Genomic DNA, 12,592 nt, shown 5'->3' on the forward strand with positions numbered 1-12,592 from the left:
GAGTAGAGGGGGACCACCACCTCCCTCTCCCTGCTGACCACTCCTCTTTTAATGCAGCCCAGAACATAGTTGGCCCTCCGGGCTGCCAGCGCACACTGCTGGCTCATGTCCAGCTTCTCGTCCACCAGGACCCCCAAGTCCCTTTCCGCAGGGCTGCTTTCAAGTACCTCTTCCCCCAGAAGACTATATGCTATGCAAATTCCTATGCTGAGTTATCTTTGTTTAATACACCTGGTAACTGTTTCACTGCTGGTGTTATAACTGAGAAGCCCAACAGTAATTGTTAACATTAAAAATAAGAGAGAGAGCTTCAGACTACATACTTCAGCAAACATCTTGTCTTTGTTTCTGTCAGGTTTGTGTTTTCCAGGCTGTGGGTGCAGCCAAAGAGGATAAAATATAATAAATATGAGTACTGCCAGGGGAATGATCCAGCAACTGTTGTAGTTAAAATCCACCTGGTGAACAGCAGGGAACGAAGCTCCTAGCAGGAGTAAAAAGAACTGTGACCATCAGTCTCAAAGAGAAGAGGCTAAGTGAAAAGAATTGGAGTCTTTTCTTCAAGCATACTGCCAGAAAGAAAGCAGAGCTTGCCCCATCTGTGTTAAGGTCCTTACAGACATTACAGATGTTGTTATGAAGTACTGCAGTCACTCACTGAAGTAGTAATTTTGTGACTTCACTGCCTCTCCCCTAAAAGTAAATCCATAATAAACAGCCAACTTGATTTTGGCTCAGAAGTTGGGTTTAGCAGACAGAGAAAAAGGATACCTTGTGAACAGGGATAAAGCCTGCAATGATTTGAAAATAAAACATTTTCTATGCACCTACTGTAGCAGCTTTTGGAAGAAAAAGAAAAGCTACTAGGCGTTACCTTGCTGCACTGTGTAGTTTGTTGGCATAAGTTTGTTGGAACAGCTCTTGAAAATCAGAAACTTCAACAGAGAACAGAAGACAAAACCAGTAGTAGCTAGACTGCTGTCATGTTTTGAGCACTGAGTCCAGTACAAGAAAGACACAGAGCTCTTGGAACGAGTTCGGAGGAGGGGCACCAAGATGATCAGAGGGCTGGAGCACCTCTCCTGTGAGGAAAGGTTGAGGGAACTGGGCTTGTTTAGCTTGGAGAAGAGAAGGCTCCAGGGAGGAGGAGAGGTCGCTCCAGGGAGGAGATGTCTCTCCAGGGAGACCTCACTGTGGCCTTCCAGTACTTGCAGGGAACATATAAACTGGAGGGGGAATGATTCTTCACGAGGGTGGATAGCGATAGGACAAGGGGGAATGGTTTTAAACTGAGACAGGGAAGATTTAGGTTAGATATTAGGAGGAAGTTTTTCACTCAGAGCGTGGTGATGCACTGGAACAGGTTGCCCAAGGAGGTTGTGAATGCCCCTTCCCTGGAGGTGTTCAAACCAATACCAGATGTGGCACTGGGCAGCCTGGTCTAGCAGTTGGCGACCCTGCACTCAGCAGGGGGGGTTGAAACTCTATGGTCTTTGAGGTCCTTTTCAACCCAGGCCATTCTATGATTCTTCCGTAGCAACAAGGAAAGGAAGTTTGATAGCCTATTCATCTCATGATTATAATGAACCCAACCTCTGTGGTAATGGCATGGGTAACAATGACATTATTAAAAATAATAATAAAAATGAATCTGATCAGCTGAAGTTCAATTTTAACTCTTCAATTTTTACCTTCTGAGGTGGAATTAGCCAGTTGGAGATAGTTACTGTGAATGCTGAGTTCTTTTGTCCTTGTTGTGAGAGGAGTGAAGTAAGAAGAACACAAGATTTTGAGATCTCACAGACGATTTCTTTTTTTTGTTTACAAAATGAATTGTAGACTACTTTGAATTATGCTTTTTTTATGCCTGAGAAGCAACCACACTTGGTGAAAACTGATGGGAATGACTTCTTTGTGTTTTTTTTAATTGATTTTTGTGTTAGAGTTGGGTTTTGTGCTATTTTATGATGCATGAGTTGGCAAGGTTATTTTTAAACAGTCAATTCTGAAGTAAATGTTTTTACTGAATGGGAAAACAAGGATTAATTCTTTCCAATGTTATGGATGATAAATCTTGCAAATTGAGTTCCCGTGTATGTGGTAATCTTAAAAATGTACGCCAGCTTTTCTTCTCATGGCACTGAATTTAGGATTCAGTGTCTTTTCACAGAATCACAGAGTGGTTGAAGTTGTCACGGATCTCAGGAGTCATCTGTTCCAACCCCTGCTTGACCAGAGCCACCCAGAGCAGGCTGCCCAGGCCCATATCCAGGTGGCTTTTGGGATCTCCAAGGAAGGAGATTCTACAGCTTCTCTGGGCAGCTTGTACCAGTGCTCCATCACTCACACAGTGTGAAAGTGCTTCCTGATGTTCAGATGACCTTCTGTGTGTGTTTGTGTCCACTGCCACTTGTCCTATCTCTGAACACCACTGAGAAGAGTTTGGTACTGTCTTCTTTGCATCCTCCACTCAGATATTTGTGCATATTGATAAGAAACCCTGGAGCCTTCTCTTCTGTAGGCTGAACAGTCCCAGCTCTCTCAGCCTTTCCTTGTAGGAGAGGTGCTCCAGTTCTTTCACCGTTTCAGTAGCCCTTCACTGACCTCTCTCCATTATGTCTGTGTCTCTCTTCTCTTAAGGAGACAGCAAGTACTCCAGATGTGGCCTTATGAGTGCTGAGTAGGGAATTTTTCTTGAAAATAAATTAAAAAAAAAATTTAATGTAGTGTCCTCCTGATTTGAAGGGCCTTTAATGCCAATCACAGAGGTTCTTAAACATTGTTTTCAATTTGTTAATGCTCAGCTGAGCTGTTGAACAGTGGCTTTAGCTGTGCTATGAACACAAGTCAGTGCTGCTGTACCTTCAGAATGGATATTGTTAGCCTTAACCCACAGGTCACGAGGTAGCTGTTCTTCTTTCTCCTTTCTGATCCCCCTGCAGGAGCTTCGCACCTGGGAAGAAGAGCTGACTCGTGCTGCTGTTGAACAGAAGAACCATGAGGAGTTGCTCCGAAGGCGGGAACAGGAGCTGGCAGAACGTGAGATTGACATCCTGGAAAGGGAGCTCAACATCATCATCCACCAGCTGTGTCAGGAGAAGCCTCGGGTGAAGAAACGCATGGGGAAGTTCAAGAAGAGTCGGCTCAAGTTAAAAGATGGCAATAATATCAGCCTGCCTTCAGGTTGGTGACGCAAACAGTGTCAGGTGAAATGGGAGGAGCAGGTGAAAGCCTGTATCTTTAGTGGCTCCTTTGTGCTCACATTTGCACATTTTAAATTATTGGATTTACTTTGAGAAAAACATAGCTTTGGCATCTAGGAACTAAACTATATGCTTTTGTGACTAGCGTTCCTCAAAGGGAACAGTTCAAATTATGAAGACAAGAAGTGGGATTGTGATGTTACACGTTTGTTAGTGTGTATGATTCATAGTAAAAATATTTCAATTGAATACGTTAGTGCTCAAAATGATCATTTTAATAGAGGATATGGTTTTGTTGGTTTTTTTTCAAAGCAAATGTTCCTGCTCTGGGAATATTTTACATAATGCTGCAGCTGAAATCATAAGCTACCAGATTTCTTGATGCAAGAATAAAAAAATTATCAAAAACACGTTGAAAGCTTTGAGACTGTAGCACTACACAACTTCATGTGTGAACACAACACACAAGTGACTTCTAATGTAACCCTGAAAGAAACCTTAAGTACAGGCAAACTGTCTGGGAAGCCACTGAGTGTTTTCCTTTGAGAGCACGTGTCTTTGTCCTGAAGGAACAGTGTACGGAATGGATAGCAATTAGCTGTAAAACTTATTCTATATAGACCCCGTTAATCTCACGCTTTACAAGTTACCATCAACAGTTATTTCTTTTTTTCTTGTATTAAAAAATAATTTTTCTGCTTTTGTTTTGATTTTTTTTCTTTTGGTAACAGATTTCCAGCATAAATTCACTGTGCAGGCTTCTCCAACAATGGATAAAAGGAAGAGCTTGATCAGTAGCTGCTCCAGCCCTCCTGCAAGTCCTACCATTATTCCCAGACTCAGGGCCATACAGTGTAAGGAGCTCAATGTAGTATTGAATTTGGGAAATGTGCAGTCTGTCAGCGTGGTAAGATGCCAAGATTCCATATCTAGGACAGGACTGTAAAAAGAAATGTTCCTAAGATGTTGGCTTTGTGCCCTGCATGTATGAATCTAGGGAGAGAAAAAATGTGTGTAGGCAATTGGCTGGGAGGATGGTGGGTTTGGTATTCTCTGGAGTCTGAGCCTTACCTGTGCTCTTGGAAGATTGCTGCTTTATTGTACAGAGAACATATTCTTTGGGTTTATAGGCTAACTTTTAAAATATTGTTTTGCAGAGTAGATTTGTGAAACATTGAACTAGATAAAGTTACTGATGGGAAGAAAACCAAGGGTGCTTATCATGAAAATGGTGTTCCCCTAATAACCCAGAATTAGGGAGATAAGCATGTGTTAAAAGTATGAAAAAAATGTTAATGTGTAGTGTTTGTATTGGATATCATGATTCTTGTGTTTCTGATATCAAACTAATTCTCCTGAAGGAGAAAACATTACTGAAATAAAGCCTATCTGTAGTCCTTTTGAGGGGATCTATTTGTTAGATCCATGTTGGTACATGATGAGAATTATGGGAAATAACTCTGAACGAACATTTTCATTCTAGTATTCTTCTGGCTTGTGTTCTTTACATTGCTTTGGGACCAATGTGTGTACCTGATTGGTTTTTTTTCCCCGTTTTCCACTCTTTTTCCCACTTGTGAAGTGACTCCTGCTGAAAGCAGTAAAACATGGGGACGAAACTCAGTCCTTCCAAAGGAGGAAGGAGAGGAAGAAGAGAAGAGAGGCCAGAAGAAAAAAGGACGCACCTGGGGACCGAGCTCACTTTGTCACAAGGAGCTAGGTGCAGGAGAGGATGGGTAAGAAGAGGGAGCCTGGAATCAGATTGGTGTCCATGTTCTGAAACTGGTTATGAGCTGTTTCCCAGGAGATTTGCCTGTCTTCTTGCAAGCACTTTTCTGCTTACATATTTGCTGTACCAAAGGCTTTAGAAATTCTAGACAGATTAGAGAACTGTGTTGCGTTTGTTCCCTTGCTAGAGGTCCACCACAGACCTGATGCTTTTCCTGTCTGCTATTACCTTACATTTATTTTAAGGAGAACTTCTCCTTAGCTGTGTAAAACTATTTCTCTGTAGCTTTTTTATTTTCACGCTTAACTTTGTTTCATGTTACAGCTGAAAATAGTTATTTTTAAAATTCTCAACTGTGTTCTTCCAGTCCCTTATATGCTATTGTTTAAAAACTATCTGACAGAGCCAAGCAAATATCATCTTTTCCAGCTTTCGAAAGGTACACATATACTTCAAGTGAATATAATCTGAAAGTGACTTTTGGCAGAGATGCAAGTTGTACCTGGCCCTTTTCTATAGATTCTTGTTCTGTGGCTCTTTTTTTTTTTTTTTTTTTTTTTTACTTTTTACTAAGACATAGGAATATTTTAATGATCTAAGACTCTGAGGGGTTTGAATATCTGGCACTTCTTAGTGGAACTTCAAACTTCTTCCACTGCTAAATCGATAGTTTGACTTCAGCTGTATTTTTTTAGCAGGGAAAATAAGATCAATGATTATGGTTCAATATTATGTGCTCAGGTGTGAAACTCCTGGCAAATGGATGTTTATTTACTGTGTCACCACTGTAGTACTGTGCAGAAGGGCCTAGATCAAAGTATTCAGTGACACTAAACTCCGTTCTCCATCCAAGGTACTCTTAACGCATGTTTTAACAGGCCAATATAGAAGAAGCTACTTCAGCTTACTGCTTATACTTTACCTATTTTATAGATGGAGTATTGCATTCTTCAGAATTAAAACTGATGTCCTATTTTACAGTCATTAATTATGGAAAAAAAAGAGAGATAGCTGAAGATGGTAGAAAAACATTTCTGCCTTGAAATAATATGCTTAGAATTTTGGAAATAAACCTCTTTTTGATTTTTTTGTTTTTGTTTTTCCTGTTCCTTCTGTTCCTTTCTGTATGGTCTGAAGAACTGAGTTGCTTTTGAGTGCAGACTCATGAAAAAGAGTGTGGTTGCTCTTAGTAAGACAATACCATTTTGTTGAGTAATTGAAATGTGATAGTATTGCTGAGAGGGCAGTGTGGTTAACATAAATGATCTGCTTCTCACTGAGATAGTAGAGTCAAAGAATCGTTTGAGTTGGAAGGGACCCTTAAAGGCCATCTAGCCCAACTCCCCTGCAGTGAACAGGGACACCCACAGCTAGATCAGGGTGCTCAGAGCTCTGTCCAACCTGACCCTGAATGTCTCCAAAGATGGGGCATCCACCACCTTTCTGGTCAAACCTGCTCCACTGGTTCACCACTTGTAAATTTCTCCTATTAGTTTGAAACAGTTTCCCCTTGTCTATCACAACAGACCCTGCTAAAGAGTCCATCCCCTTCTTTCTTACAGCCTGTCCTTTAGATACTAGGAGGATCATGTCAGACTGCAGATTATGTAAATGGAATAGGGCTGCAGTAAAAATTAGTGCCTCAGATGATAGAGTACTTGCTCTTTTTAGATTTTCTTTTTCCAAATTCTAATTTGGGAGGATAGGGGGATAACATATTAGAATTAAGTGAGGAGATGGACTTAGCACATAAAATTCCAGTTTAAGCTTTCCCCTTGACGCTATTCTGGTAGCAGCAGTGCTGCTATTCCACCTGCTTATACAGCTCTGTAGCCAAGCCAACATGAATCTTCATCTTTTTCATCACTTCCCATGTATTTTCCATAGGACATTATCAGATTTTTATGCAAGATTACATTATAGGAATTGTTATGAAAATCTCTAGTGTGAGTAAACTTACCTATAATTAACTTTAAAGTTAATTCTGAAGAGGTCGTAGAATCATAGAATCTCCAAGGTTGGAAAAGACCTACAAGATCATCCAGTCCAACCGTCCACCTATCTCCAATAGTTCTCACTAAACCATGTCTCTCAACACAATGTCTAAATGTTCCTTGAATGCCTCCAGAGTCGGTGCCTCCACCACCTCCCTGGGCAGCCCATTCCAGTGCCTGACCACTCTTTCAGAAAAGTAGTATTTCCTAACGTCCAGCCTGAATCTCCCCTGGCGCATCTTGAGGCCATCCCCTCTCGTTCTGTCACTAGTTACAAGAGGGAAGAGGCTGACCCCCAGCTCACTACAACCTCCCTTCAGGTAGTTAGAGCAATAAGGTCTCCCCTGAGCCTCCTCTCCTCCAGACTGAGCAATCCCAGCTTGCTCAGCCACTTCTCATAAGACCTGTGCTCCAGACCCCTCACAGCTTTGTTGCCCTTCTCTGAACATGCTCCAGGGCCTCAATGTCTTTCCTGCAGTGACGGGCCCAAAACTGGACACAGTACTTGAGGTGTGGCCTCACCAGGGCTGAGTACAGAGGGACACTTACTTCCCTACTCCTGCTAGCAACCCTATTTCTGATACAAGCAAGGATGCCATTGGCCTTCTTGGCCGCCTGGACACACTGCTGTCTCATGCTCAGCTGAGCATCGACCAACACCCCCTTTTTTCCACACAATCTTCCAGCTACTCTGCCCCAAGCCTGTAGCGTTGCCTGGGGTCGTTGCAGCCAAAGTGCAGGACCCGGCACTTGGTCTTGTTGAACATCATCCCATTGGCTTCAGCCCAGAGATCCAGCCTGTCCAGATCTCTCTGTAGGGCCTTGCTACCCCCAGGCAGATCGAGACTTTCTGCCAACTTGGTGTCATCTGCAAATTTACTGAGGGTGCTCTCAATGCCCTCATTCAGGTCATCAATAAAGATATTGAAGAGGACAGGCCCCAGCACTGACCCCTGGGGAACACCACTTGTGACTGGTCGCCAGCTGGATTTAACTCCATTCACCACCACTCTCTGGGCCTGGCCCTCCAGCCAGCTCCTTACCCAGCAAAGAGTGTACCTGTCCAAGCCATGGGCTGCCAACTTCTCCAGGAGAATACTGTGGGAGACAGTGTCAAAGGCTTTGCTGAAGTCTAGGTAGACCACATCAACAGCCTTTCCCTCGCCCACCAGGCGGGTCACTTGATCATTGGAGATCAGGTTAGTCAAGCAGGACCTGCCTTTCACGAACCCATGCTGGCTAGGCCTGATCCCCCAGTTGTCCCACACACGCCATGTGATCTCCTTCGACACAATCTGCTCCATAACCTTCCCTGGCACTGAGGTCAGGCTGACAGGCCTGTAGTTCCCCGGATCCTACTTAGACCCTTCTTGTAGATGGGAGTCACGCTGGCAAGTCTCCAGTCTTCTGGGACCTCTCCAGTTGACCAGGAAAGCTGGTAGCCAAGCCACTTTCCATCATCTATTAATGATTACTTGTTATTCACTCTTCTGCATTTATCTTTGAGCATAAGAAATACACATAGCAGCAGAAGGTTGCTATGCTGAATTGCAGATACTGGATAAAGCTTTATGCTGGAATAGCACTGTGAAAATTCAGTTGTGATCTTACAGTGTATTCTCAAGAATATCCTCTGCACAGATCTTCAGAGTCTCCTGGTAGTGTTGCTAATAATTCTGGGGAGAGGGAGAGGAGCAAAAATAAAGGGGGAAAAAAATATAGATTTTGTAACTTAGAAGAAAATTTAGCAAGCCGCAAAATTATTCTGGTAGCTATTTGTATTTCTGCTCAGATTAAACTATGCTCTGTCAATAAAAGCAAATCTGTCTGGTTTTAGCAAGGGAAGATTTTTCTGAGAAATCATAGGGAAGCAAAAAGTTAATGTGCCCTCCTGTATAATAAAAAGCACTTTCGAAGGCTGTACATACTTGACTACAAAGAAAAGGCTAAACTGAAGATCACTGCTGCCTGTCACTTACGACTGTAGTCACTGCTATCTTTGCGTAGAGAGCACAGTGTTTTCACAGCCCCGTAGAAGTCTCCCTCAGTAGTTGTCTGCCTGCATTATGTGTTGACACTCTCTTTAGACGTGATTGCTCTGCTTGTATGATTCATTTCCACTCACCAACTTTCTCTTAATATGCTTCTGCTTCATGGTGTTTATCCTAACTATGTATGTTGTGCACATGGATAATACAGATACAACATACATTATCTGCTGCGTTTCATTACATAGCTGAGTGTAGTGTGGAGGGAATAAATTGTACTTACGTTGTAAAATCATGTGGTTGTCTTTCTTGACAAATAGGACTCAGCACTGTGCTGTGTGGGTTCAAGTTCATAGCAGGGTACTGTGTGTGCCAGAATGATTAAGGATGGGAAAATTATGAACTTTGAAGATAGATGGGAACTGTACAAGATGTTTTTAGTGTAATACGCAACTATTCCTGAATGTTGGGAATAGAAGGAGCTTTTGGCAGAGAAAAGTCATTTCTATAAATTGATCTTCAAGCAACTGAACAAGTACTGAATTAAGCTCAGACCTTGTGACTTTGCCATAAAAATATGGCTAGTCTGGTAACAAGCAGGGCTTCCCAGTTAGGTTGAGAATAGAGGAAAAATACATACCGTAGCCAAATAAATAAATAAATAAATCCTTACTACCTTGATATAATATGACCTTGAAATCCTGCCGTGGAAGTAATCTTAGAAGTGCGGAGTGATTCTAGTGAAAAATGAGAATAATGAGAGAGACTTGATTACAGTCCTTCCTTCCTTCCAAGGGAAAGAAAGGAGGATGTGAGCGTGTGCAAGCTGTCTTCTCATAGAACAGCGCTTCAGTGTTCATGTTGCTGGAAGAGGTCCCTTCTAATTTTCCAATTCTTTCAATAACGAATAGATGTTATGTCCGGCTGAGATCATTCAGACCATCCACAGATATTGTCACACGTCATTCAGTATTCTAAGTGCTTTTAAGCTTTTCACCAACACTGATGTGTTTAATGTTGGAGTTCACAGAAGGACACACAAAACTGGCAGTTCAGAGACTACTGATGACTGAAAAGTAATTCTCCTTGGCTTGTTGAGGTGTCAGAAAATTGTGCTGCTTGTTGCTGCTGTTTCTGATATTGTGAAAGTGGTGCAGAAAACACAGGATGATGGTAATGAATATGTATGAACAGGGACTACTAATAAACTTAGGTGCAAAGCAAGGTGCCTTTAAACTCAGATGACTTTGATGTAGGGGTTTACTTTGGGTTTGGTTTGGTTTTGTTTTTCATATTTTAGTTCAGTAACTAAAAGAAATAACATGAATTATGGTGTTTTGTTACTCATTTTTCCATAATCTGTAGCTTATGCTTGTAACGGTGTGTACTTCAACGCAATATTTTCTTTAGAGGAATATAATATATGCTTATAATATAGAAGCATGACTCTGCTGTTATAATGACTTCGACATACTGTGTTCACAGTGAGTGATTTTTGATTTTCGCTTTTTGCTTGTATTTCACATGGAAATGTTTTTGGAGGTATTTTTTCTCCTCATACTGGGCACTTTTTTTTTGTACTTGCCATGATATGTTTGCCTTAGTTTTAAAAGAAACTCTCATCTATTTTCTGTTATGGTGCTTTGTATTGCTCTGCATTCATAGCTATTGTTTATCATCAGAGATCTTTTGACTGTTACATTGTTACAAATGAGGGAAGTGTTGTAAAATGTTTTGCTAGCAGAGGATCTTAAATCTATGTAATTAAGATGGATTAATGCATACCCTAAATAGAGTAACGGAGAATACAGAAGGGAGAAATTAAAGTTTCTTGTCAGCACTCTACATTTTATTCTTTCTATTATTTCAGTCTGAAAGCTCTGGTAGAAGGATACAAACAGTGGTCATCCAGTGCACCAAACCTAGGGAAGATCCAGAGAACTGCGCCTGCTTTTCCAGGATTCACCAGCTTAGCAGAGATGGGTAAAGGATTTACCTGGACTTTGATATTCTCTTGTTTGGTATTCCGCTTTGATATTCCACTTCCGTTCATATTTGAATGAACTTTTCCTTCCCTTGTCTTCACCATACAGCAGTGTTTTCATTTTGATGGTATTTTCTTTTACTTTGTTCTTAGTGAAGTAACTACCTTCATGTTTTGGATTTTATTTTTTTGTTTATTCTTGTAAGCTAGCAACCTTCTCTTAATTCCCCTCTTTCCATGCTACTTTTCAACTCCTTTCCTGTTAATATTTAGATGAGCAATGTGATAACACCTTTACTTGCAAGGAGAGATCCTTATCATTTTCCTGTCTTACACTCATCATTCTCATACATAGAGACTTTGGAGGTAACTGGAGCATAGATTACTTCTGATATGCTGTTCCCTTAATGAGTCCAAACAAATCAACATGTTGGTAACTTCTTTGATGGTGTTTCCAGCTACTTGTCTCAACCTATCTGTTTTGGAGACAATAGCTTGTGAGCATTTGGTAGTTGGTGAACGGTGCTTGTAATGAGAAGGATGGTTGCATCTTCTGAGAAGAGGCTTAACTCTCATGTACATTTATAAGACAGTGAAATTAGCCAAAGTCTTGCATCCATGCAAAGTACTCTTCTTTTTTTTTTTCCACTTGCTTTCTAGATGATGAAGACAGTGAATGTCTTAATGGGGAGGGCAAAGTACACCCTTCACCTGGGCACAACCAGTCATACCTCTGCATCCCGTTTCAGAAGAATGATGACTGGGATGGGCCTTCTAGTGATGCCAATGATGAGTCCACCCCTGTGAACTCTGCTACGAGCACCCCGCAGCTGACACCCACCAACAGCCTCAAACGTAGTGGCTCCCACCACAAACGATGTGAGGTTGCCTTGCTTGGCTGTGGAGCGGTTCTGGCTGCTGCAGGCCTGGGGTTTGATCTACTAGAAGCAGGGAAGTGTCAGCTACTGATCGAAGAGGAGCCAGAGCCACCCAAGGAAGAGAAGAAAAAACGTGACAGCATTTTCCAGCGAGCTGGACGCCCACGCAGGAGCACTAGCCCTCCTTCTCGAAAAATTTTCAAGAAAGATGAGCCCATGTTGTTGCTTGGCGAGCCATCCACATCCCTCACCCTTCTTTCCCTGTCTTCCATTTCCGAATGTAATTCCACCCGATCCCTGCTGCGCTCAGACAGTGATGAGATTGTGGTATATGAAATGCCTGTCAGCCCTGTGACAGTCAAGGCTCCCTTGCCAGCCATTAACAACCCACTAGTTAATGTCCAGATTGAGAGATTCAAACAAGACCCCAACCAGTCCCTCACTCCCACACATGTGACGGTCTCTTCCCACACCCAACAAGGCGGGCACAGGCGCACACCTTCTGATGGGGCCATCAAAGGGACTGGACTAGTTGTCAATGGGTGCCCAACCAGTGGATGCCCTTCCAGTAGCTGTTTAACTGGAGCACTGGGAGCAGGTAGGTTTTCAGCCATCTTCCTTTTCTTCTTCAGAAGAAGGGCCCAAACAGTATAGATACTTGTTAGGAAGTAAACGTATTGCATATGCAGCATCTGTTGCCAGCCCACAAGCAGGGCTCATGGATACTGTCTTTACAAAAGTAATGACTGGAATAATACACTGTCAGTCTTTATTCCATCACCTGTACGCCAAGGAACTCTCCGCATTATGTTGTAA

At 42.1% G+C, this 12,592-nt stretch overlaps 1 protein-coding gene across 4 annotated transcripts in view; it reads left to right on the top strand.

The window, feature by feature from the left end:
* MAP3K9 (mitogen-activated protein kinase kinase kinase 9) overlaps nt 1-12,592 on the top strand; it is a 61,265-nt gene that overhangs the window by 37,318 nt on the left and 11,355 nt on the right. For all 4 annotated transcript variants that reach the window (XR_002440180.1, XR_002440181.1, XM_021401334.1 and 1 more), the window contains exons 6-10: nt 2,943-3,183; nt 3,935-4,057; nt 4,786-4,939; nt 10,785-10,897; nt 11,559-12,374. Coding sequence is in view for 2 of the 4 variants with exons in the window: in XM_021401334.1 (XP_021257009.1) it covers nt 2,943-3,183; nt 3,935-4,057; nt 4,786-4,939; nt 10,785-10,897; nt 11,559-12,374 (1,447 nt within the window). In the remaining 2 variants the exon portion in view is untranslated. The remainder of the gene's footprint in view (nt 1-2,942; nt 3,184-3,934; nt 4,058-4,785; nt 4,940-10,784; nt 10,898-11,558; nt 12,375-12,592) is intronic.

Source organism: Numida meleagris, chromosome 6 (genome assembly GCF_002078875.1).
Source record: "Numida meleagris isolate 19003 breed g44 Domestic line chromosome 6, NumMel1.0, whole genome shotgun sequence".
In the NCBI taxonomy this organism is placed as follows: domain Eukaryota; kingdom Metazoa; phylum Chordata; class Aves; order Galliformes; family Numididae; genus Numida; species Numida meleagris.